This window comes from Microtus oregoni, unplaced genomic scaffold (genome assembly GCF_018167655.1).
Source record: "Microtus oregoni isolate MIOR12 unplaced genomic scaffold, Mior012 000067F_000, whole genome shotgun sequence".
Classification (NCBI taxonomy): Eukaryota; Metazoa; Chordata; class Mammalia; order Rodentia; family Cricetidae; genus Microtus; species Microtus oregoni.
In genome coordinates, this window is record NW_024543953.1 from 1,594,166 (window position 1) to 1,621,580 (window position 27,415).

Genomic DNA, 27,415 nt, shown 5'->3' on the forward strand with positions numbered 1-27,415 from the left:
AGATTATTCCACACATTCTCTTTTACCGAGCTCAGTGTATTTGGTTTTATTCTGAATTTTTTGATCCATTGTACTTGAGTTTTGTGCAGACCCAAATATGGATCGTTTGGATTCTTCTACATTCAGTTGTCCAGTTTAACAAGAACCCTGTATTGAAGATGTTGCTTTCTTTCTTGTGCATATTTCTGGCATTATAAACAATCAAATTTCCATGGGTATATGTATTTATGTTTGGTTCTTCAATTCCATTGATTGACATGCCTATTTTTGTACCAATACCATGCTATTTTATTACTATACTTCTGTGGTATAATTTGAAATCAGGGATGGTGATACCCTCCCAGAAGTTCTTTTATTATTATTCTGTTGTAATAGGAGCGGCGGGACTGCATCCCCGGCACCCCAGCCGCCTGGCTAGCTTATGCCCTGAAATAACAACACACAAAGTGTATTCTTTTAAACACTGCCTGGCCCATTAGTTTCAGCCTCTTAACCCGTTTCTAATAATCTATGTAGCACCACGAGGTGCGCTTACCAGGAAAGATTCAGCATGTCTGACCTGGTGGCTGGCTGCATGGCCGTCTGCCTCAGAGAGCAGAGCTATCACGTCTGCCTGGGAGAGGGGAGCATGGCGTCTCTGAGCTCACTTCCTCTTCCTTCCAGCATTCTGTTCTGTTTACTCCACCCACCTATGTTCTAACCAATAAAATGGGCCAAGGCAGTTTCTTTATTTTTTAACCAATGACCTTTCTCCATCATTATTCACTATTGCTTCAGTTTTCTTTTTTTGTTTGTTTTGTTGTTGTTTTGTTTGTGTTTGTGTGTCCATGCTAAGCTGAAAGTTTTCCATTAAAGATCTGTGTAGAATGGTATTGGAATGCAAAAACCATTGTAATATAAGTTTTTTTTTCCTTACATAGCACATAACAGTGTGAAAATATGTGACAGTATAGCAATTTTAAAGAACTCTGTCTGTCAGTCTATATAAGGTATTTATTTGAAGCAGTAATGTTAGGAAACAGACACCTATTCACCTTCTCTTCTTTCACCCCATCTTTTTGTTATTTTAGACAAACAAAGGGGATGCCCTTGCTAATCGAGTCCAGAACACTCTTGGAAGCTATGATGAAATGAAGGATCTACTAACTAACCATTCCAGTCAGAATCACTTGGTGGGCATCCCGAAAAATTCTGTGCCCCAAACTCCTATCAGCAAAAGTGAAGCAAGCTTTTATCCAGAACAAAAGAATCGAATGATGCCATCTCACCAGGAGAATACCCACTCCTCAGCACCAATGCCTCCACCTTCAGTCGTGATACTGAATTCCACTCTAATACACAGCGACAGAAAATCGAAACCTGAATGGCAAGGAGATAATCAGAACACTAGTCCTACACAGCCAAGCCAGGCCACTAATCAGCCAAACAAGATGCAGACATCCACACAGGATCCACCTCAAACCCGACTGGAAGACTTCTTCGTCTATCCAGCTGAGCAACCCCAAAGTGATACAATTGAAAAACCTAATCCATCTGAAAAGGAGGATGACACCAAGTCTGGAGAAGATGCTTTCAAAGAAATCTTTCAGTCTAATTCACCAAAAGAATCCGATTTTACAGTGCAAGCACCTGGGTCTCCCCTAGTTGCCTCATCTTTATTAGCTCCCAGCAGTGGCCTTTCTGTCCCAACCTTCCCACCTGGGCTTTACTGCAAATCAAGTATGGCGCAACAAAAGCCAACTGCATATGTAAGGCCCATGGACGGGCAGGACCTAGCAACTGACATCTCTCCAACACTGAAGCCTTCCATTGAATTTGAGAACAGCTTTGGAAACCTCTCCTTTGGGTCACTGTTGGATGGGAAACCCAGCACAACCAGTTCAAAGACCAAGCTGCCGAAGTTCACAATCCTGCAAACAACTGAAGTAAGTGGTTTTTAAAAAAATTTTCCATGATTGATTTTCTAGTCACTGGTAACTACGCATATGCAACTCATTTATCATATTTCTCTGTGTGCATAGCTCTCTTCGAGGTGAGTTTGATTCTTGGTCTGGGGTAACTTGGGACACAAATGAGTAACACTTCAAGTACAGTTAAGTCTCCATAATTTGTAATGTTGAAATATCTGACTGAGTGAATGAAATAGTATAGTTATAAAATGATTTTAGAAACTTATCTTGTAGTGAAATTATGTACAAAATAATAGCATTCTTTAGAATCAATGCATTTTTTTTAAAAAAAACAGGAACCCACATAGCCCAGGTTGGCATCAAATCCTCAAAGAAGGAGCCAAACTTCCTGATCCTTCCACTGCCACAGCCCAAGTTTTCTATGAACAAAGACACACCACCGCACTCAGTGCCTAACACAAGGCATTGTGAACACTCCCTTAGTTTATTCAGTGTGTCTACAGATGTATTATTTGACAAGGTATTAATATTATCTTCCATATAGCCTCTCACAAACAAATAAATAGACAATGATTAAGACAGGTCTTAGTGATACTGAAATAGCCCTTAAGGAAACAGCTGCCCACTGCCCTTTCAAGCAAGAAGTCACTTCCTTTAGGTTCAATTTCTGTAACTGGTAACTAGAAGCCTGTAATAACAGAGGGAGAAAACATGTTAACTTTCTTAATCAGCAGCCCGAATTGTTAGACATTCTGAGTCAGTACTGTCTAAATTGTGGAAGTATGATCCAGTAAGGCCTTAAGCTTTTCTTTTCTTCATTCTCACTAGAGAATGTGGTGACATTGGTGAATAATACAAACACAAAGCAAGAAAGGCCTGAGACAGTTGGTTGTATTTTATAGACTCACATTTTGATAGTGTCTCATTTTGAGGTGATTTGGGCTTTGTATTATAACTCATAAAGTCTTGTGAAGCTTGCACCTAAGTATCTCTCTGATCTGCCCCCTCATCTCTACACTTGGTGCCTTTGTCTATGGATTGCTGTAACCGTCCATAACTACTCACTGACTCCTGTCCCATGTCTCTTCCAAACCATCCTCTGTATACAAGTCAGAACCTTCCTTTGATTCTTTACTGCATTGTCATTACTTTCCAAGATAAGTCCAGGGTTCTTCCTTCCAGGTCTGTGCTTCTTCACACTTTGACTTCACTTTTCCTTTTATGAATAAAGGCAAATGTTTGGTAAAAAAATGTATCCTCAGCTGTGCATAATTATATTATTTCTGCCTATGCATTACTCTATTCTACTATGTAGTCACCAAGGAATCTTAAACTTAATTCCTACTGCATGCCTTAATACTGAGTTTTAATATACAAACTAAATATGGATATGCTATGAAAGAAGAGGCTAATAGGAAATTGGAATGTCATATGACCCTTCCTTTGTCTGAGTACCTAGTATTGTTCTCTCTTACGTAGCAGTGGCTCTGTACTGACTTGCAAGTAGCGTTGCTGCACAAACAGTCTGCTAGGCTGATCCATAACTCATTAATGGAGAGACAGGTCACCCATCCAGTGAGATCCACTCTGTTGTAATCCTCTTTCTTACACATTCACAAAATGGCTGACCCGGTTTCAGAAATGACTTCATGGTTTTTCCTCATTTCTCCAATACACCAATGAGAGGAATATTTTCAAAGTGTCTGAGTGAGCTTTCATCTTCTCTGGATATGATTATCAAAGGAGTGATGATTCAAATTGACTTTAGAAGAGCTTTGTCTAGAAAATGGATCGGGTGCAATAAAATCATGATAGGAGATCAGTGAAGAGAGTGTTTATTTTAAAAGAGTGGTCTCAAGGGATTTCAAACATGGGGAGAGTGAAGCTTAGGAACCTAAAGCCAAGGGGAAGAAACATATTTGAGGGGCAATTTGAAAATCCAAAATAGGAGGAAAGAAATTGAGACATTAGAGAGCCCAACAGAGAGCTGAGAAGGGTGTAGATTGGAATGTGAACATAAATATAGACAGGGTGGAACATTATGGAGCTTTGAACCTAATGGAATTTATGTGGCTAAAACTCTGACCAAGCCTGAAAATTTACTCTATTAAATCTTGATGCACTTTTTGAAAGCACTTAGCATTAGAATTCAGACCCAGTTCACAGTGCCAAGAATGTCAGCCAGTAGGTTCTGCGTCCCTGGTCAGAACAGCTATCTTTGATGGTTGCAGTATTTCTTTGAATTATTACCTTAAAGACTTATCTACAGAGCAATTTCAGTATTTTTTAAGCATTTGCAATTTTTCTCTGGATCTAGTGACAGGAAGCTGACGTGTTTTAGTGAAGTTTGTTTGCCATGGTTAAAAAGCAAGAAAAATTAAATGACCAGAAAACAGATACCACTCAAACATATACAAATAATCAGATATGATAATCTTCACATATTCAGAAGTTAAATTTTTTGTTTAAACATGTTATATATTTGTGTGTGTGTGTGTGTGTGTGTGTGTGTGTGCATGTGTGTATGTGCCCATATTCATTTAGATCTATATTTGGAAGGAATTTTTATTTCTTATTCTTGAAACATTTCCTTGCCTCTTATAATTTCTACACCCCATTAAGAAGATAAAAAGTCCAAGCAACTGTATGGCGTAAAGTTAACTGGCCAATTGGAGCATATCATTTAAGTAAATAATTTTTTGTATAAAAACTTCATCTTAATTTTTTTAACATTCCGTGCCACTAAAGAAGAGTTGTATGTACGATGTAGTTGTGTCCAGAAGGATTTTTAGAAACTGAATCTGAAAACAATAAAAGCTTTATTTATGCCCAGTGGAAACTGAAAGTTGTTTACAAATTTTGTTTTCTTAAAAACAAAATTTTGTTTTTTTTAAAAACAAAATTGTTGATAAGTAGAACTTTATACACGATTCTGTTACAAATGTTTGGTTTTATGTTTTTGCTTTTATTTTTTGCATTATGATGAAAATATGCTGGTATAGATAGCTTTGTATTTTGTAGTAATTTCAGTTTCTTATTGGTGTTATTTAAAAATGGGTGATCCAGTGTCTCATATAAAGTGTCTCAAATAACCTTTGAAAAATATGGCACTAATGGAGAGAGTGATATCAGCCTAAAGGGTAATTTGCTTCAGAGGCTGCTGTTGGTTGTGGTTAACAAGAAAGGAATAGGTACGCTTTATATGGTGTTACACATTCTGGATGTGAGAAAAGGCCTTCAACCTTAACATTTGTGCACAGATGTGTAGAATTCAGAATGTTCTATACATGTACATTGGTGCTTGCTTCTTTATGTTTTTGGATAATTTTTTTTCTAATTGGTTCATTTTTATTGGTATTCACATTCATTTTCCCAAACACATCATTTCATATTTTTCCTAACTTTAAGGTTTGTTGAGGCTAAATGAAAGAAGTCAAGCAAAATTTCTGAAACAGTAAAGAATCCCCTTGTGTTTTGTGTGAAGACACAGAGGAAAAGAGAGGAGTCATTTAACATGGCTATGTTTCAGTAATTAGGAAAGGTGTTCTGAGGAGAACCATATACCATTCCTAGAATAGTTGCCCAGATTTATAAAACATTAGTTTATAGGACTATACAGGCAGAGTTTCACAGAGAATGATTGAGAGATAGACTTTGAACTTGGTCTTGAATGCTAAATACAATTACAAATCTGTATGACAGGTCATATATATTCATATTAGTAATAGATGGAGAGAATGAACTGTAAAAGTTGGAAGATAATTAAAAAATGTTGGACTTATTCTGGAAAAAGACATATTTGTCTATAACTAAAGATTTGTAGGATTAAAATGAGATAGGGCTAAAGCATACTATTTTTTCTTGAATATATAGGCAGTGTGGATGTCAGAATATAATTGAATACTACACACTTCAGTTTCCCTGCCTTCACTGGTAATTGAGGAACTCTAAAAGTGCTAAAACAAGCCTCCTTTTTGTTTGTTCAAAACAATGTGGTAATCCCTGAAACCACACATATACCACCAACAAAAATGAACACGGTTGAGCCTAGGCATTTGTACATGCACGCACACACATATAGATATATGTAGCCATAATAAAGTAAAGAAGGGTAACAGTTTAGGAGTAAGGGGAAAGGGAAGATGCTAAGGGAGGAAAGGGAAGGGGGAAAGTTAAGTAAGTCTATTTTAATTTAAGATGTATATAAAAAGCAAGTTTCCCCTTGAATTCTGAAGTCTGAGTTCCCCTGTGCTTGTTCTCTACTTCATTAGAAGAAAGAACATCATATTTCTTCTTTTCTAAACTGCAACTCTGCCTCTGGAGGCTGTCTTAAAGGTCTTGCTAAGATAAAGCTAGAATGCCTCTTTCAATGTGGATCCCTGCTATTTGTTCATTTCATTTCTCCCTTCATTTGCTTATTAGAACTAGTCAAACAGTGGTACAGAGAAGCACTGGCATTAACACAAATTTGGTTTCCTGATTGTTCTCTTTCTTATTTCTTCAGGTCCTACTTTTTTCCACATGTATTCTTTTCCTTCCTGAGCTTATATACAAGTAATTGTAGCTATCAGCTTCCTGAAAACTGTCAGCAATATCAAAATTCCAGTCTTTAAAGCTAAAAGAACATTTGTTTTTCATTCATTGATCTTGGCATTCTTTGTTTTTAAATCCATTGTTATTTCCATTATTTTTTTGACAGAAAATAAGTCAAAAGATTATTTTATCCTCATTTTGTAATATAACTCTAGGTATACTATACAAATATGATTATCACCATTACCAATGATAAAACTTAAAACATCACACTTTATTAAGTTTTGTGATTCTTTAGGAGATAGCTATAAGCAAATGTTTCTGTGAGGGAATGTGTGGTGTTCTTGCAAAGCCCAGTTTCAATGAGTTATACTGGCACTTGTGATCTACTTGATTATTTTGGTTTGTGAATTGGAGAGTGGTTTTACCTTCCTGGACCTCTTGTTAGACTGGTTCCTTGGTAGACCACTAACAGTGTACTTCTCCTTCCCAAGTAAGCCCAACTCTATTTTTTTCTAAAGTAAGTTTATCCAGTCTTTTCCCATTTTCCCAGATTATCCACAAGAGGACAGAATGGCGGACATATACTCCTTCACATTCCTCATTACCTCATTATAATAACCTAGGAATTACTGAGGCTGTGAGCAACTGAGCATATTTGAGAAATAAATTGAAATTAAGCCTAGAGAATTATTATATTTCAACTTTTTAAGAATAACTATATAGTGCAAAAGAATTCAACCAAAATCATTAAGTTGTGGACTCATCAAATAGCCTTCTAATCTTTTAGTTACTACCCACTAAAATAATGGAGAACAGAGAACATCTATTTTCATATTATGTCCAGGAAAATATTTTGACAGGTTCAGTATACAGTAAAGTGATAAGCCTTTGTTATGTGTGTTCCAAATCATGCTGTTATCACTGGATACATTGATTAGCTCAGTACTTTCTGAGACAGCCATAAAAAAGGTGGCTTTCATTCTGTGTAAAAGAATAAGAAAAATCGACAGGTAGATAACCATATTGATTCCACTCAAATAGTAAATACAAAGGGCTCTAGAGATGAGTTGTAGAGTTGTTTATGGGTACTGTAAGTTTGTTTAGTATTTGTAATTACTGTGAAAGGAAATAATCTTTAATTAACCATTATTTTAAAAATGGAGTATGCTTTGCTTGCCAGATGAGTTTACAATATGGATGACAAAAACAAAAGCCTATTGCTATAATACAAGGTGTCATCTTGACCCAGTCCTAACAAGATCTTAAATAGCCATTATTCATTTTTCACGTAAAAGAAACCAAGTTTATGGTCCCTTGATTAAAATCACACAGCTAGCCAGATCAACACAGTTGACCATGCTGGACCTGCCTATGTAAAGACTGACATTTTTTTGATGACATTTAGTAGAAGATATAGTAATGTATAGACATTAGTTACTTTTGTAAAAAGAACTTTTTTAGCATATAGAGCATGGATATAATGAGCTGAATTCAACTAAGCATAAAATACCCTTGCTAGGTTCATATTTCAAAGGTCTGAAGTTGATCATAAGAAACAAACACTTTTTGTGATATTACAGCTTACAGTCATGTATTTTTCATTTACAAACATGTTAAGAAGTTGTGTTTTTGCCATATTTCTAAAGGAGTAATATATGATGCAACTTGTTAGGGGACATTTTATTGGTTCATAAGGCTTCTGAGTCTTTGTCACTTTGGTAGGATGATTTTAACCATATACCCAAATAGCACAGCTAACAACCAAGACATCTATGGATGAAATCCAAATATTAAGATAAAATTCAGATGTGTAGGGATAAGTCCCGCCCCTAAGGGGGCGTGTTCACCTTGGGCTAATGTTTGCCCATAAATTTGGCGAGTGTGCTCCCAGCAGCTGCTTCTGCTTTCCTGGTCTCTGCAAGAATGGTGGTTCTGTAAGTCTATTTCTACATTAAAGCTATATATATATATATATATATATATATATATATATATATATATATCTGTCTGCATTTGTTTACGCCGTTACATGTTGGCGCCCATCATGGGGCTATTTTGCCCCCGACTCAAGCGGGTAGCCCGCTAGCTAACACAGCACCCTCCCGGGTGCTGTTTTTTAGTTTGTGACTAGGGCCCCAGTGCCAAGTCTGAGACACACTCGGCCACACAGGCCCATTCTGCCCCGCCTGCTCACCAGAGCAATTAACCCCTCCCTGCCTGCCTTGGCTAAGTTTGGAGCGGAACCCCACTGCCTGAATTAGCAGAAACTCAAGTACCTGCGGTTTTGCAACAAAAGCCGCCACAGTGGCAGATTTGGTCTGATAAAAAGTGACTTGCCCGGGTGGTGGTGGCACACGCCTCTGTGAGTTTGAGGCCTGCCAGGCAGTGGTAGCACACACCTTTAATCCCAGCACTTGGGAAGCAGAGGCAGGCGGATCTCTGTGAGTTTGAGGCCTGCCAGGCGGTGGTAGCACACGCCTTTAATCCCAGCACTTGGGAGGCAGAGGCAGGTGGATCTCTGTGAGTTTGAGACCAGCCAGGCGGTAGTGGTGCACGCCTTTAATCCCAGCACTCTGGAGGCAGAGATAGGCGGATCTCTGTGAGTTTGAGGCCAGCCTGGTCTACAAGAGCTAGTTCTAGGACAGGCTCCAAAAACACAGAGACCACCACTGGCAGGAACCGATCATTGCAGTTAAAATTTTTTCTTTTATAAATAAAATGTCTGAACACGTTAGTATTCAAGAATTTAACAGTTTTTTTAATTGTTCCATGTGGGAGATTTTACAAGAGGTGTCTATCATCCCACATCTATGGATCCTTCTGGGATTCGTAGTTTTCATTGGCACTAAATGGTTTGGTAATAGAAATATGATAAAGTCTTTACGAGACGAATCCAGGATTCTTAAGGCAGAGATTGAACGCTTAAAAACAATTGAGAATCAGTTTGAAGTTCTCCAGGCTGATGTTAAGGAGAAATTCATTACTATGGAAGAGGGAACAGCTGATTTGAATCATAAGCTTCAGTCCCTTTCTGTAGGAACTGAAACATTAGTGGCTGATATTAAGGAGAAATTCATTACTATGGAAGAGGGAACAGCTGATTTGGATTGTAAGCTTCAGTCCCTTTCTGTAGGAAATGAAACATTAACTGAGAGAATCAAAACTGCTGAATGTGACAATCGGATTTTGTCTAAAGCTTATGACAGATTGACGGAAAGACTATCAATACAAGAAGGCACATTTATGCCATAAAAATCATGTCCAAAGATGAGATGTTATCTCTAACGGACAAACTTCATACTTTAGAATCCTCAATGAAGGCTTTGGAACATAATTCTGGACAGGAGATTCAGACATTGCAGAAGGCAATGGTGAATAGAATTGAAAAGATTGAGGAATTTCTAAATTCTGATGAAGAAGAGCAAAGGGTAGAAAGGCAAATTTTAACTACATCTATGGGTAAATCTCTCCGGGACAATTTCCACAAAGCTCTACCTACAGCTCTACCTGCCTTTCCAGTAATAACAACAGAGAAGGTGATTGGTTCCAGAAACCCTAGGGTCATCAAAGAGGATACATGGGAGCCTGTCCGTATGAATGATCTCAAGGAAATAAAACAGGCTGTCATGACTTTTGGGATGCAAGCCTCTTTTGTTAAAGAGATGCTAAGATCTTGGGCCATGACAAGCAGAGCAACCCCCTCAGACTGGCTCCAGCTGAGCTCTGCTGTACTTGAGAGTGGACCACAATTGAAATGGAAATGCTTATTCAGGCAAGAGGCTAGACTTTTAGAACAGCAGGAAAAAGCAAAGGGAATTGACACTTCCCTAGATAAAATTCTAGGTGAAGGGCTCTTTTCCGACCCTTAGGAACAAGCTAATTTGGATGAAAGCACACTCTCCATGTGTACTACAGCAGCCTTAAGGGCTTGGGACAGGGTACAAGACCCAGGACAGAGAATGGAATCATTTGTCTGAGTTAAACAGGGTCAGAGAGAACCCTTTAGTGACTTTTTACAAAGATTAACTAAGGCTGTACAAATAGGGATATCTGACCCAGAAGCAAGATGTATAATGATTGAGTCTTTGGCTTATGAAAATGCAAATGTGGAATGCAAAAGGATTTTGGGGCCTTTAAAGCTCAGATCAGCGCCCTTGGAAGAACGGGTCTTGCATACACTCAATGTTAATACATTTGATTATGGCACTGAAGCATGGGTAGAAGAAGCAATTTCCAATGGTAAAAGAAGACACCAGAATACCAAATGTTTTAATTGTGGAAAAATGGGTCATATGAAAAGGAATTGTAGACAACGGATTTTCAGAAATAATAATAATAATGCATCTTTCAGAAATAATAATAACAATGCATCTTCCAGAAATAACAGGAATAGGAGGACTCAGCCTAATTTTTTGGGAGACATTAATAACAACTATCCAAAAAGCAAGAAGCTTAACTTCATAAAGAGAACTTCTTGGATTCTTCCTCGAATCGTCTATGATGCTCCAATAACTGGAGCCCGTACATTCTATACTGATGCCAATAAATCAGGGAAGGCAGGTTACAAATCAGAAGACTTGGGCAAGGTAGAACAAAGTCCGTATAATTCTGTCCAGAAGGCGGAATTTTATGCCATTCTTATGGTGCTAATGGATTTTAAAGAACCTATTAATATAGTTACTGATTCACAATACACAGAAAGAGTTATTTTACATATTGAAACTGCTGAATTTATACCTGATGATACAGAACTAACCTCATTGTTTATCTAGGTTCAAGATTTGATCAGGAACAGGCTTTGCCCTATGTACATAACACACATCCGATCCCATACAGGTCTGCCAGGTCCTCTAGCACAAGGTAATGCAGAAATTGATCAATTGTTGATTGGTAGTGTGCTACAAGCCTCTGAATTTCATAAAAAACATCATGTTAATAGCAAAGGTTTGAAGAAAGAATTTTCAATTACATGGCAACAAGCTAAGGAGATTGTAAAGAAATGCCCTACTTGCTCTTTCTATAACCAAATGCAACTGCCTGCAGGAGCTAATCCAAAGGGCACCCATAGGAATGAAATCTGGCAGATGGATGTGTTCCACTTTGCAGAATTTGGCAAATTAAAATATGTTCATCACACCATTGACACTTATTCACAGGCTTTCAGTGGGCAACTGGTTTAAATTCAGAAAAAGCTGATTCAGTAATCACTCATTTATTAGAAGCCATGGCTATCATGGGTATACCTACACAAATAAAGATGGATAATGGTCCTGCTTATGTCTCTAGGAAAATGAAACGGTTTTTTGATTATTACAATATCAAGCATGTTACAGGTATACCATACAATCCTACAGGTCAAGCAGTCATAGAAAGATCAAATCGAACTATAAAGGATATGTTGAACAAACAGAAAGGGGTGGAAAACACCCCCAGAAATAGGTTACATAATGCTTTGTTAACCTTGAATTTTCTCAACGCTAATGAGAAGGGAACAACGGCTGCAGATAGACATTGGATAATGGAAAAGTCTACTGAACTAAATCAACCAGTTTATTTCAAGGATGTGCTGACCTCACAATGGAAGCCAGGAGATGTGCTACGTTGGGGAAGGGGTTTTGCTCTTATCTCCACAGGTGAGGAAAAATTGTGGATACCATCAAAATTAATAAAGGTTCGGTTTGAAGAAGAGAAGCCACTTGGAATAGATAAATAACAATTCTTTCATAAGGATGGCGAACATACTGATGGTAAGAAATACAGATAGGTTGGAGGCAGGGTTCTTTTATTATCTCCACAGGAAAATACTCATCTTCAAAGAAATTGAGGGACCCTGAATATTTAATTACTGATGGATGGACACATTTTGCAAGTATATATATATATATATATATATATATATATATGTGTGTGTGTGTGTGTGTGTGTGTGTGTGTCTTATTAAACATTTCTTTATAAATATATAGAGCTGGTTTTGAAGTTGGACTCTGGCTCAGTCCCTCTCCAATTCCAAGCCTGTTAATAAGAGAAAAACCCAGAGTTTCTGGACTTTCTGTCTCATGTCAAGAGTCATGATATGGGACAGAAAGAAATATGAGTTTAGAAAACATCTTTGCTTTTCTCCATATCTATCATACTTTTCATTGAATATATCTATCGTGCCTTTCATTGAATATATATATATATGTGTATGTCTATATGAATAATGTTTAAGTTTTTCACAATGAACAATGAGTTTTTCCTAAAGTGACATTTGAAGTTTCCAGGAAGAAGATGGGTCCCCACAACAACAACTCTACCTGGTTGATATGACGTCATGATACTGATAGCACTACTACAAGACCTGTTTTGGATATCAGCTGCACAAGACGATCCCAACTTGGTTAGCTGAAATGGTGCACATCTTGTACAACAGTCTGGCCAGACCTCCACAAAATACTCAGAGACTATTTGCAATTTTAAAAGACATTGATCTTGAAATTTAACCATCATTTTACTTTCACAGGATCCCCCAGAAAGAACGTTGCCCCCATGACAGCTGGAAGTAATTCTAGAGGACGACGTCCCCTCTCCCAGTAAAGTTTACCCCTGGGTTTAGGGACATCATTTAGGGGTTGTGAGGTTGGGGGAGGAATTTTATAAGATCAGGGATCATTTTGAAAAAAAAAGAGGGATTGATGGGATGATAGATTTATAATTGTGAGTTACTGCTTTTAGACAAAATTATTGGTATCGATTCTTGTATATCAATACAAAGTTAAATTATATTGACTATTGTATGTATGCATGTTTTTATCTCTGTTTAAAACATTTTTATGTATTGACATATATTGTATTGATAAATATATATTGTATATATTTACCATATTGCAGTGTACATTTCTACCTCTGATTAAGATACTTATATAATGTTTGTGTATTGATATATATTTACCATATTGCAATGTATATTTGTACAGTGTTTATATTTGGAGGTCATTATCCTCATTTGTTACACAGTTGTTTATTGTCTTAGTCTTTAAGTTAGATAGATATTGTGAATTATATAGATAAATAGTCATCTTAGTTTGTCATTTATAATTAGACTAATCAGGTTCTCTAGATATATAGAGATCATACTCAGTATAGATAGATAATCTTCAACCTCTTCAAAGAGCTGTAGAAAATGGCCTTTAATCTAACTCAGAGTTTCGTGATAGTGAGACACAATTGCTCCTGGCAACACCGCTCTATTCCCGAGAGAATGTTGAGCACCAAAGACACTCCACCTGGAGCCTTTCTTTTTGCCAGAACTGGCCTTTGGGCAAAGAAATGCCCATACCTCAACCACTGACAGAGATACAGAGCATGCATCAATGGATAAAACAGGACTGTCATATCCTGCCAAGACAGGGTAAGATAGTTTTGAAAAGTTCCTTGCCTTTAATAATGGTATGTCAGTTATGTTAGGCCTTAGCCAAAGTTGGTTGACTCAACATTGCAAACGAGACTTTGGGTGATTGCCCAGGTAGTCAGTTGTCTCTGTCAATTGTTGCACATTTTGGATATATCTCGTTTGTTAAGTAATATTTTCCCTTCTCAGATCTTTGATGGAGTTGAAGATTATATAATTGTAGTTACTCTCTACATTATTTAGACTCCTTGAGATAGAATGTTTAGCAAAACTTTTGTTCTCAATATTGTTTGTTATATTTATTATTTGTTATTATTGTATATAGTTGTATTTGGTTTAGTTCTGTCTTATTTAGACAAAAAGGGGAGATGTAGGGATAAGTCCCGCCCCTAAGGGGGTGTGTTCGCCTTGGGCTAATGTTTGCCCATAAATTGGGTGAGCATGCTCCCAGCTGCTGCTTCTGCTTTCCTGGTCTCCGCGGGAACAGTGGTTCTGTAAGTCTATTTCTACATTAAAGCTATAGATATATATATTTTTACAATCTGTCTGCATTTGTTTACACCATTTCACATATGCAAATGAAAGAATAGTAAAATTTGAAAATGAAAACTAGCAATTGGAGGGGAATAAGATTTATCTCAAATGCTGCAGCTCATCAACTACATTAATTTCACAAACTGCTTATCATATGTGGAGATAAATGAGCTTAGCAAGGAATAGGCAGAGTCCCCCCTCCATGCTTTTCATAAGTAGTAAATAGGTGAGTCTCACTGTATAAAGGAATGCTGAAAAGTGATAGACTGCCTACTTCAGAAAATCCCTGTGTGAATAAGAACAGCTTGGTTCTTAGGTGATATAGAGTGAAATAGTAGTAGGAAAAAAAAGATCTTAGTTAAGGCTTTAAGGATGCAGAGAATTTGAGCTAAGTCTTTAAGTAATGCAAGTGTTGATGGAAAAAGAAAATTGCGCCTTCACCACCTGAAATGGACTGCAAAAAGACCCTGCTTCCTATGATACAAAGGTATCATGGCAGCTCATTGCTTCAAATAGGGATCATAATGGAATTTTAAAAGTGTTATAATTTTTTTGAAAAGGTTAGTATTGGATGCCATATTGTATAGTTTCAAGGATCAATATTCCTATGGAATACCACATGAATAATGATTACTGGAGCTGTGTAAAAAGATGATGCTGGCTTGAAAGTACAACTGTTCTTTGATCTTTCCATGAAAGGATTTCCTGTATTCACCCAGGACTTCATGAAAGCATACTAGGAAGGTTAGTTTTCTCTGAGAAGTCCCAAGGTTATTTCCATGAAAACCTGCCCAAGATACTGATCAGAATGTTCCTCTGGATAAGGTGATCATTATGAGACTATGCATATTCATCGGAATAAGTGTAGCCTTCAAATTCTTGAGAAGGTAGAAAAATCTAAGCTTCCTTCTCAATCAAGGTTGATAGGTAGAATGGGCTTACAATGGAGACTTTAGTCACAATCTATAACATGTCTCAGATATGTGTAAAATAAAACATCCTTTTAAATATTAGTTGGCAAAATTTTCACAACAAACATACAGCACAATAACACATTTCAAGTTTTTCATTGAACTCTTCTACAGTGAATCATGTGCACTGGTAGAAAGATTCCTAAAAAGACAAATGCTATAAGATTCTATATTTTCATTTACCCTATATTGTTTTTCATTCATTCAATAAACTTTTATTAACAACTTGTTTGATTCCAGGTAGTATGCTAAGGAGCTAGAAACGTAACTTGAGAATGCATCACTGTTGGTAGTTTCAATTAGGAAATATAGAAAAAATGGAAAAAATAATAATAAAGTGGGGAAAGGGTGTGTTTGATTTTCTCGGAGAGTAGAGAGGCTTGTAAGACTGTCTGAGGTGTTTCAGAAATATTTGTAAAATAACCTGTATGCTAGATCTTGAATTAGGGTTCAACATTTTCTTGAAAACAGAGCAAGTTAAAAGTAGGCCTGATGATGCTGTTACTGGGAAATCATGAACCATAGCAATTTTTGAGAAGTTCTAAGTGAAAATAGCTGAAAGACTCAAAAAGAGTACTGTGTCAGTTTTTTGAAATAAGAGAAGATATTAAACCATTAAGGGGTATCAGATTGACGCTTGGTCAATGGTGTTTTAAAAGATAATTGGCAGAAGAATGGAAAGAAGGAGGTCAAAAGCCTGAAAAGGCCACCAATATTAGAAGCAGGAGATCTGTTGAGTGAGCTGTCAGAATATACTAGGACAGAAACGGTAGCAATTTGAATTAAGTCTATTTCTGAGATAGATTTTTAAGGTTGGTTCAATGGGATTAGGTAGCTAATTAGATGGGCTATTAAAAGCAAGCTAAAAGAGAGACATAAAATGATGTTGCAGTAGAACAAACAGTGGGTGGTGCTTTCATTATTGAAGATTCTTTTCTTGATACTCAGATCTTCACAAAGTAGACAAATTTCTCCTTTTATTACTTTTATCACCATGCTATCATGATGTCATATTTCTTAATGTTGTTATATTAATCATTACACAGTGCTCCTTGTGTAAAGCTATGTGAAAAAAATGACATTTTATGTATCCATGAAGAATTTATTTCCTACAAACAACTTTCTTGAATTGCCACTGAGAAACTAATAACTCCTCTCAGAAGGATTATATAGTAGTTTATAAACATTAGGAATTATGCTGGATATTGCTTTAAAAGTCTTGGGAATGGAGGCTTTTAGTTGTAGTGATAGTTGTGACCTTTGCTATTTTTTTTCTTTTCTTTTTTTTTCTTTTTGGCATTTCTCTCCTTTATACTGAAGCTGTCTTCAAGTAGCTTAGAATGAGGTGTTGAAATAGGAGCGGCGGGGCTGTGTCCCACCACCCAGCTGCCTGCACGGGCCGAAATAATTACACAGACACTGTATTCTTTTAAACACTGTTTGGCCCATTAGTTCCAGCCTCTTCTCGGCTAACTCTCGCACCTGGACTAACCCATTTCTAATAATCTTTGTAGCCCATCTGGTGGCTTACCAGGGGAGACCTTAACCTGCATCTGTCTGGAGTGGGAGAACCATGCCGACTCCTTGACTCAGCTTCTTTCTCCCAGCATTCTGTTCTGTTTACTCCGCCTACCTAATTTTATGTCCTATTAAAGGGCCAAGGAAGTTTCTTTATTTAACAATAGAAAGATGACCCTCCTCCATCAATGAGGCATTAGAGTGACGTTGCACTCACCCTCAATACACCTAATGTAAAATTGAGGGAGAAATCACATTTTTGGAAATTGGTGTATGTAGTATAGAGTTATTTCACCTTGTATAAATTTTATCTCAAATATTGCATTAGCTCTACTTCCTTAGATAGACGTTGTATGGTCATTGAATTTCAGCAAACATCAATGGACTTTTGGTAGTGGGAGTGGGAAAAAAACAAATTTAATTAAGTGTATAATATTTTGGAGTCCATAGTTTGTTGGGATGGAATTGTAATTTTCTGACACAGGGAAATTAATTATGATGTGCTTGATTATTTTTCCTAATCCATTCCTATATATAGTTGTTTGAAATTACCTCTTTAATACATGTATATTTTCTTATTTTTAATCATTATAAACCTGGAGACTTTGGAAGATAAGAGTGTCACTTTTAGCAATGGAGAATCTAGAGAGCAGGTAGAAAATTTCACTAAAGCCATTTTTGGCGGCTAATTATACAATGAAACATTGGGCTCTCTACTCCCAAGTCCAGGCAGTTAGTTAAAGGAAGTAAGAAAAGTCAACACCTTAAAAATAGCTCATATTCTTTTAATATACATATGCAGTATCCCAAAAAGCTGAGTCATCATTTTAATGAGTCCTTTGGGAGTGGTGGTAATAAAAATGGCTTGGTTTATGGAATGAGAGGATCTTGATACTGGAAGAACTGCACATAGTTTACTGGCTCAGTAACAACGTATTCTCATGATTTTAGTCTGCATATTTCTTACTGTGGAGTCTTTAAAGGTCACAGGGAGAAACTTGATCCCAAAACACTTCCTTCAGAAACAAGTGGGTCATGACACTTGACCATTTTGCACACCTTGAGGCTACAGATGTTAACTCTTTGTTTGGAAACATATTAGTCTAGCCATATTAAGAAAACATCTTACATCTGTGTTTTGACCTCAACCTTCCTGCCATTTAAGAGAAGAGAGCAAAATCATAGCTATTGTATGGTTTTAAACCTTCTTGAAATTACCTTTAAAGTGTAACAAGATTAAAAGACTGAGGTCAATGCCTTACAAACACACACACACACACACACACACACACACACACACACACAGAGAGAGAGAGAGTAAAATGGGTGGAAAGAGAGCAGCTGCTTTGTTTATGTGAATCCTGTGACCACTGCTTCATCTCTGAAACAGAGTTCATTAAAACCCATAACAATATTTTTATGCTTTATATAGTAATACTTTGTAGTATTAAAAGACATATTATATTGTGAATAAGTTAATGAAAAATGGATTTTTTGTGAGTTTTAATTATAACATCTTTCATTATGTGATAAATAGGTAGATAAATATATTTGTAAACCATATAACCATACACCTATAAAAGCTGTATAAAAACAAGCAAAGACCATACTTGTTTGCTGTTAAGGAACATTTACTGTTATTTTTAGTGACAACCCAATAGTGATGTTAAAATGGTATAAGTTAAAAAGTTTTAACTGAAATGTTTTTAAAATTACATCTTCATAAATCAGGAGAATATGGTACTAGAGCTAGAAATAACTCTTCTACTTTTTCTGCTATTCTGCAGTTCAGGTTTTGCATCCCCATTTAATTTGTAAACAATTATTTATTCTATTAATTAGTATTAACTTTCTTGTTAGTAGTCATTAATTATCCTCAAATTTTAAATGAGATAAAGATGCTTTGAGAATATGCGTTTAGTGGAATATTAATATTTATTTTCAGTTGTCCCTTTAATTATTAATTTGAAAAAAACTTTACGAATGAAAGCCAATGATGTAATAACTTGCCAGATAAATGAACTTTGTTCTTTGTGAAGAATATGACATCTTTACAGCCCATGCAAACCAATCTATATATATTTCCAGGAGAACATCACTGAATACTGTCTCTTAGTCTAATTATTTTTTTTGGGGGGGGGATAGGGTTTCTCTGTGGCTTTGGAGCCTGTCCTGGAACTAGCTCTTGTAGACAAGGCTGGTCTCGTACTCACAAAGATCTGCCTGTCTCTGCCTCCCGAGTGCTGGGATTAAAGGAGTGTGCCACCACTGCCCAGCTCTAGTCTAATTCTTATAAAAGTAAATTTTATCATTTTCCCTCTCATCTTTTATCCTGAGTGTGTAAGAGGACTGTGTGTTGTTTAATTACAAGGTTTATGATTTTCATTCACTAGGGGAGGCGTATCTGTGACATCTGATTTCAATTATAACTCCACAGGTGACTATTTCCTTACATATATTCATTAAGGTGAAACTAGTTTATAAACATAATAAGCAGTATAATTCTGAGTAAGCATTCATATTTCCAAAAAAAAATCAATATTCCCAAAGATGAGAGCAATAAAGCTAGACTGTTCTCAGCCATTATCATGAACAAAAGTAATTTCCTGAAAATATTGATAGTTATTCATCCAGTTATTAATTTGATAACATCAAAATACATAATATAGTTCTAATTCTTATTATGGTCAAAAATTTTCAAAGACTTGGGAGTCCCATACCTTTAATTCCAGCACTAGGGAGATAGAGACGGGAAGGAACATGGCTGGGTGGAGAGAGGAATATAAGGAGGAAGGAGAAAAAAAACTCACTGTGTCTGGTTTGATGGAGACTGATACAGTCGGGAGATGCAGTCTGAGGACAGGATCACCCCTTTAGTCTGAGCATTGGTGGAGTTAAAAGAACTCTCTAGTGGCTGGCTGCCTTAACCCCTAAATCTGATTCTGGGTTTTTATTATTAATACCAATTAAAATTTGTACTACACATATATATGTTGTTATACACTTATACATACTGAATTTCTTTAATTCTATTTCAAAGTTAGTTTCCTTTATTATATATCTTTTTTTAATTTTTTTTATTGCAAAAAGAAGAAAAAAAACATAAACAAAAAACAAGTTCCCACCTCCTCCCAGCCTCCCATTTCCCTTCCCCTCCTCCCACCCTTCTCCCCCTCCCCCCTCTCCTCTCCCCCCCCTCCCTCTCCAGTCCACAGAGCAGTCCGGGTTCCCTGCCCTGTGGTAAGTCCTAGGTCCTCCCCCCTCCGTCCATATCTAGGAAGGTGAACATCTAAACTGGCTAGGCTCCCACAAAGCCAGCACATTAAGTAGGATCAAAACCCCCTGCCATTGTCCTTGGTGTCTCATCAGCCCTCATTGTTCGCCATGTTCAGAGAGTCCGGTTTTATCCCATGCTTTTTCGGTCACAGTCCAGCTGGCCTTGGTGAGCTCCCAGTAGATCAGCTCCACTGTCTCAGTGGGTAGATGCACGCCTCGTGGTCCCGAATTCTTTGCTCATGTTCTCCCTCCTTCTGTTCCTCCTTGGGACCTTGGGAGCTCAGTCCAGTGCTCCTGTGTGGGTCTCTGTCTCTATCTCTATCCATCACCAGATGAAGATTCTATGATGATATGCAAGATATTCGTCAGTATTGCTCTAGGATAGGGTCATTTCAGGTTCCTAATCCTCAGCTGCCCAAGGAACTAACTGGGAACCTCATCTTGGGCACTAGGGAGCCCCTCTAGGGTCAAGTCTCTTGCCCACCCTAAACTGGCTCCCTTAACTAAGAATTGTGGTTCCGTGCTCCCCTATCCACCTTTCCTTTATCCCAATTCTCCTATTTCCCAGGTCCCCCCTCCTTCCCTTCTACCTTTTCTCTCCCCATCTCCCTTTACCCCCATCCCACCCCATCCCCAAGATCCCATTTTCTCCCCGGAAATTTGGTCTACTTCCCTTAGCCAAGAGGACAACTAGGTGTGAGCCACTACCACCTGACCTCTAGTGGCTAAACTTTGCAGTCTGATCTTCAGGCAAGCTTTATTTGTTAAAACAGAAACAAAATATCATTACACATATGTATATATGATTATTAAATATATCAGTATAAAAAAACTCATTTCAAGCATTTGAAAATGTTTTCTTTGCAATAAAATTAAACTAGGACACTTGTCAAATTTATTAGTATATTTTTATGGATTTTAAAGCGCAAATATCAGCTACTCTATTGAGAATGTCCATGATTTTTATTATCGATTCTTTGGAAATTTCACAGCATGCACCCCAACCCCACTCATCTCCCAGTCCCTCTGTATCTGCTCCTCCCTCTTGTAGTGTCCCCCCCAGAAAGGAAACCTAAAAAAGAATAAAAATAAGATAAAATTATTATTAATAATAATAAAAGAAAACCACTCTCAAAAAAAAATTTTCAAAGACAAGGATTTTTTTCCAATTTGAGTTACAGTGAATGATACATAGAAAATTCTCATTAAACAAAGGATGAATAACAGAATGAATCTCCTGGTCATCACATATATGCTACAAAGACAATAATCACAAGAAAATAGGTATAGGAAGTGTGGTAACAAGATAAAAATATAAAACTCTTATATGCAAAGCCTTCTTAATCTGGAGTTTTTGATTGCCCATAGACTCCTTTGACCTTCAAAGAGAGTATTGAGGTCACCAGGCACAGTTTTCAAGCTTCTACTATATGTAAAACTTGATACCTTATATTTGAAAGAGACAATATTGTCATATCCTCCCTTTAAGAAATTTGTGCATAGCAGGGAGAGATACATACACATATGATACCAAAGTAAGGTTAATTATTAGAGTTTCAGTGCCAGGGGAACCCATAGGAGCAAGAGATGCATGCATGCTGTAAAGTAGATCTAGGATGTGCTGTGGGAGCTCCTTCAGCTAATAACCTTTATGATACCAGCCACCCACTTGGGAGTGGTCTCTCATACTATCAATGCAGCTATAAAGTGTGTGCCACCACAATCTCTGTCTACAAGGATGAATGCAGATCTAGGATATTTTAAGGGAAGTACAGCCACCTCATCGAACTATCTAAAGCATGGTCCTTCATAAACTTCCAGAATCTTAGAACTGTTTAAGATGCTCATAAACTAACTAGATCCTCTCTTTAGAGAAACCGGAAGTACAAGACAATGTGTTAGACTTCCTGAAGATAACCTGTGGGTCTTTCAGAGAGTCTGTGTATTGATACTTGACACGATTCATATACAGGAGGAATTTTAGCTTTGAAATGAAGCAGAGTCATATTCACATCTCAATTTACTTCCTTTAGTCACTTGCTTTGGGCAAGTATCTCAGGTTCTTACAATGTGTTTTCTCCTATGTAAAATGTATATAACAATAACTTCTCTGACAGTTTGACACTGAATGTGTTAATAAGAATCATTTAGTCACATTGTAAAACACCAAACATATTTTACTATTCTCAATACCTGCCATGTTTCTATGTATTTCCAGCAAGGACAAAGGAATTGGCTACATTGCTAGACTATTATTTAGAGATGTCATTTCTCCATGCTCTCCTACCCAATATCAGTATGGATCTTAAATATTCCTCAAAATGTTAAGATTATGAATGCCAAGAGAGATAATAACTTGATAATATAAACCAACACTGAATTCTTAAAATAAGTGAAAGAGAAAGCAAGCCCAAGTGTTTAGTTACCATATTGTTAATCACAGTGGGTTGAGGATACATGCATGGATGTATAGATGTACAGGAACATTAGAATGTTATAAAATGTCACATTAGTGGTTATATTATTTTACTCTCCCTATCAGAAAGTTTGTAATTTCATACTTTACAAGCACAGCTGCTACCATCCTAAGGGATTTCTCCATGGTTTATACTGATTTACCAATAGATGGCTGAAGATTTGTGATGGTCCACATGGATAGTGGAAGCAGCAAGATCAGGAGTTCAAGGCCAGCTGGGCAACAAGGAGCTCTGTTGTGTGTGGGAGGTCCTTCTGTCTATGTGTTTCTCTTATTGGTTATTGAATAAAGAAACTGCCTTGGCCTGTTGATAGAACAGAGCTTAGGAAGACGGGGAATACTGGACTGAATTCTGAAAGAAAGAAGGATGGAGTCAGAGAGATACCATGGAGACACCCTCAGAGATAAATGTCCTAAAATTTGCTGATAGGCCACAAAATCATGGTGATATACAGATCAATAGAAATGCGTTAAATTAATATAAGAGTTAGTCAATAAGAAGCTAGAGCTAATGGGCCAAGCAGTAATTTAATTAATACAGTTTCTGTGTGATTATTTTGGGTCTAAGATAGCCACCTAAATGAACAAGCTCCCTACACTGTAACACTTTCAAAGCATTTTTGTAAAAATATGCATATTTACACAGGAATATGCACACATGCATGCACAAAACCATATATAACAACAGGGTTGTAGTAGATGACATATACTGCAGTTGTTATGCAAACTGATGAAATAGGTAGCTTTGTAAACATGGCATTTGGTGAGGAAATTAAAGGAAGGCAACAGTGGGTGGTTAGCTTTAAAATCAAGTTCTTCAGTTGGTCATTGTACAGGTGACTCAGAATTGCTTTGTAAACCGTGAACATGTTGATTCCTACGCTTAAAATATGTAATCCCAATTTTAAGAAAAGTGGTGGAATTAATGCTCATTATATACACAAAGCTTTCCCTTGAGCTATTCATTGCTTTGTAGTCATTTTCTCCAAAATAAAATGTGTAATTATTTGAATACATTTTAGCACACACACTATGTGGGCTAAGCTTGTTCTTGACATCGAATGTCCTTTGAATGAAAGTGCCAAAGGACCCCCACTGCCATGGGCGACTGTCAAGTGTCATGTGAACCTTAGTCTCCTGGGATTCAAGAGAAATAAAAGATTGTCAGACCAGTCCACTCCTGAGAAAGAGGCAAAACACAAGACCTTGAGGGCAGCAAGGAGATCTCGTCAAAAATGAAACAAACAGTTGGTATTTGATTCATAGAAGTAAAAATGGCTGGGTGGCTGCATGGATGGATGGTTAGGCAAGCCTAATGATATAGCAAGATTAGAATCTATATAGTACTTTACCAAAGTGTGCTTATTTACATGAGAAAGGAATCACTTTTTAAAGAACATAATGCTTGTAATTTGCTGTACGAAAAGTTAGCATTCTATATTGTATCATATACTTATAAGAAGCTTCTTAAACTGTTAGTGAAGTAAGCTGTTTTTCTTTCTTTTGCTTGAGAAATTCCAAAATGCTGGTGATTTTGATAAATAGCAATTTGTAAGCACTGTGTATTTGTAGACTGTATCAGAAAACAGTGAAAGATGCATAAGAACTGACAAATCGTGTGATTCCCATTTTCATTATTAGAGGGACAAATTATCTAGAGGTTTAATAATAAGGGAGGTTATGTAGTTTAATAAACTGGATTTCTGGTGAGCTAATGGAGAGAGTAAAAGAGAATTATTACCATATAACTGTTTTTGGCTGTATTTCTTGAATTTTGTGTTAGTTACCTATTTACTGAGTAATTTATATCTATATCTATTCTACAAGCCAAATACATGTCAGCTATGTCAGAAGGAGAAATAACCCTTGATTTGCTTTTTTTAAAGCTCTGCGGATCTACTAGTGTTCTAGATGCACAAGTGCTATTCAAGTTGTGCAAATTTTAAATTGTCTTGTACATGTATGGTGATTTCAAATATCTTCAGTAGAGTGTTCAAGACATTTTTACATATTCAGTCAGAATTGCATATATGTTCTTTGAACATGAATAAGTCATTTCCACAGCATTCAGTTACTGAATTGGTTAAACCATCATGCTTTGAGCTCTAGCTTTGCATGCTCCTGCACTTCCAGAGTGACCCAATATGAACTCCACTCCTTTGTGTTCTTGTGAGCTAGGGAATTTGGAGTAGAACTGGGTTGCTGTTGTGGTAATCTTGCCAATGAGCATGTAGCATTGGTATTAGGAGAGGGGCATGTTTTACCTCTCTGTGGAAGAAGGATTAAGTGCAGATTTACATTGTAGGGGAAAAGGATAAAGAAACAGTGGCCTTGCCAAATGTAATTTTATGATTAGAACTGTATAACTCCTATATTATTTAAACAAAACCAGACATACTTTCAGCATAGTTGTGCCCCCATCTCATGGCAATGACAATTGGATAAGGCTAAATGAACATATATGGCCATCTATAGCCTTTGCATAGAGATTTCCAAGATCTTATCTCCAAATTACAGGCATTAACAACAATAGTGATTTGGGATAACTATGAACTTGACTCTTTGGATACAGGGCAAGTCATTTTGTATTATAGATATCAAATAAGAGTCTCAAGCTTTACAATATATAAGTCTTATTGGAGAGATGACATTTGTTCTTTATATAAGGAACACTATGGGGTTTGTAAACTAATTTTCATGGTTGCTAAATATCTCCCTCTTGCCCACCTATCATCTCATAATCCCTTTTTAAAATTACAAATCAATTTAACTCTAAACCTTCAGCACTTTGATACAAACTGTGTTCAGGTAGGCTTACAAGTACATGTATTTTTTTCTTACAAACCCAAACTAATTTTTTATGTTTCCCCCCTCAGGATACTTAAAGCCAAAGGGTTTGTAAAAAGTTCAATTTCAGAAATAGCTGAGATAGAAATCCATAGTATATTAGTGATGAGATTATAAAGTTTATGACTTTAACAAAATCAATATGAATCTGTGGAAACTAATAAAAATCATAATACTTATTGGATTTCTGTAATGGTATCTATTCTGATTAATTCTTGACAATTTCATACATATTGAGAGCATTTCAGAACTCATAGGACAAACTTGTTGATCTTTTTTTTTTCAGTCTTCAAATATCTTTTATTGGAAGGCCATGCATTGCCTTCATTTATTGTATCTGAAATCACTGTACAGTTACTTTTGTGAAAACACTGCCTGCATTTTCTAGTACAAAAAAAACCTAAAAATTGTTTCAGGAATGTAGAGAAATATCCAACTTAAATAGCGAAAAAAGTGCACCATAATCACTGCTGCACTGCAGTAATTTCTGCATTTCCCATGTTTCTTAAATAACTATCTTGTTTGATAACACACAATATAAAGAGCAATTATGAAAAACAGACATTTACATATACTTCTAAAGTCTTATTGAGAATACCCTGTTGGCATCGGATAGCCAATCATAGGCGCAGCAGCTGCGGTAGCAGGATATGCGTATGCCTGTTGCTTCATACCATTGTGCATATTTGCAACATTACTTCCATATTGCTGAGTGCTATCATAACCGTTCTGATAAGTCCCTGTAGGATTACCAGTCCTAAAACTGGTCTGTATAGCAGCAGATACAAAATTACTTCCAAAGCTCCCATTGGTGTAATTTGCGGCACTGTAAACACCATTCTGAGTTTTAGCCCCAAAATCTCTCTTAAGCAGACTAGAGTAACCTCTGTCATAATTTTCCCTGTCTCTAAAGGTATTAAATCCACCCCTTTTGCCCGCAGAGTATCTGTCTCGACGATCATCCTTCATGCCTCCTCTACCCCTGGAACGACCTGAACCTCTGTCTTCGACCAATTGAAGCAACTTGGGATTAATTGCTTGATTAGCTTCCCGAAGCACAGAGATAAGGTCGCTCACTTGCTTTATGTTATTAGGTGTAAAGAAAGTGTATGCTGTGCCTGCTTTGGTACTGCGAGCAGTTCTTCCAATTCGATGAATATAATCCTCTGAGGAGTTAGGGTAGTGATAATTGATGACAAATTTCACATCTTCCACATCTAGCCCTCTGGAGGCCACATCGGTAGCAATCAGAATAGGAGCTTTTCCATGTTTGAATTCATTTAGAACCCAGTCACGTTCCTGTTGACTCTTGTCACCGTGGATGCCCATGGCAGGCCACCCATCTCTCCTCATTTTTCTGTTGATCTTTTATTTCAAATTAGTTGTACCATGTAAGGAAATGATCACCTGTTGAGGTATAATTGAAATCAGATGTCGCATAAATGATACTGAGAATTTACAGCTCTTTGTTTTCAAATCATTTTCATTTTATTAGAAAAAAAAATCTTGATTTGTCTGTTTCCATATTCAATATTTACCACTCACATACATATTGTATTTTTTATTTTTCCTTTTTTCTGTTTCTTCTTTCTTTCTTTCTTTCTTCTTTCTTCCTTTCTTTTTTTTTTTTTTGTTGTTGTTGTTGAGACAGAGTGTTTGTCCTGGAACTTACCGTGTAGATCAGGCTGTCCTCAAACTCTCAGAGATCTGCCTACCTGCAGCATCAATGTCCGCAGCAGCAATGACCTTGACCTTCATTCTGTCAGAATACCTTACTCCATTAGACTGAGCATTTATTTTATTTTATTTTATTTTATTTTTATTGAGCTCTACATTTTTCTCTGCTCTCCTCCCTACCTCTCTCCTCCACTTCAACCCTCTCCCAAGGTCTCCAAGACTGAGCATTTATTGTATGCTAGGCTGTCTATGTGAATTACTTTTTAGTAGCTATGGGTTG

The 27,415-nt window shown here is 36.8% G+C and overlaps 1 protein-coding gene across 1 annotated transcript in view; it reads left to right on the top strand.

Annotated features, from left to right (window-relative positions):
* The window catches only part of LOC121440230 (AF4/FMR2 family member 2-like), a 496,090-nt gene that overhangs the window by 176,867 nt on the left and 291,808 nt on the right, over positions 1-27,415 (top strand). The window contains exon 3 of the mRNA XM_041640968.1: positions 1,071-1,925. Coding sequence (XP_041496902.1) covers positions 1,071-1,925 — 855 coding nt within the window. The remainder of the gene's footprint in view (positions 1-1,070; positions 1,926-27,415) is intronic.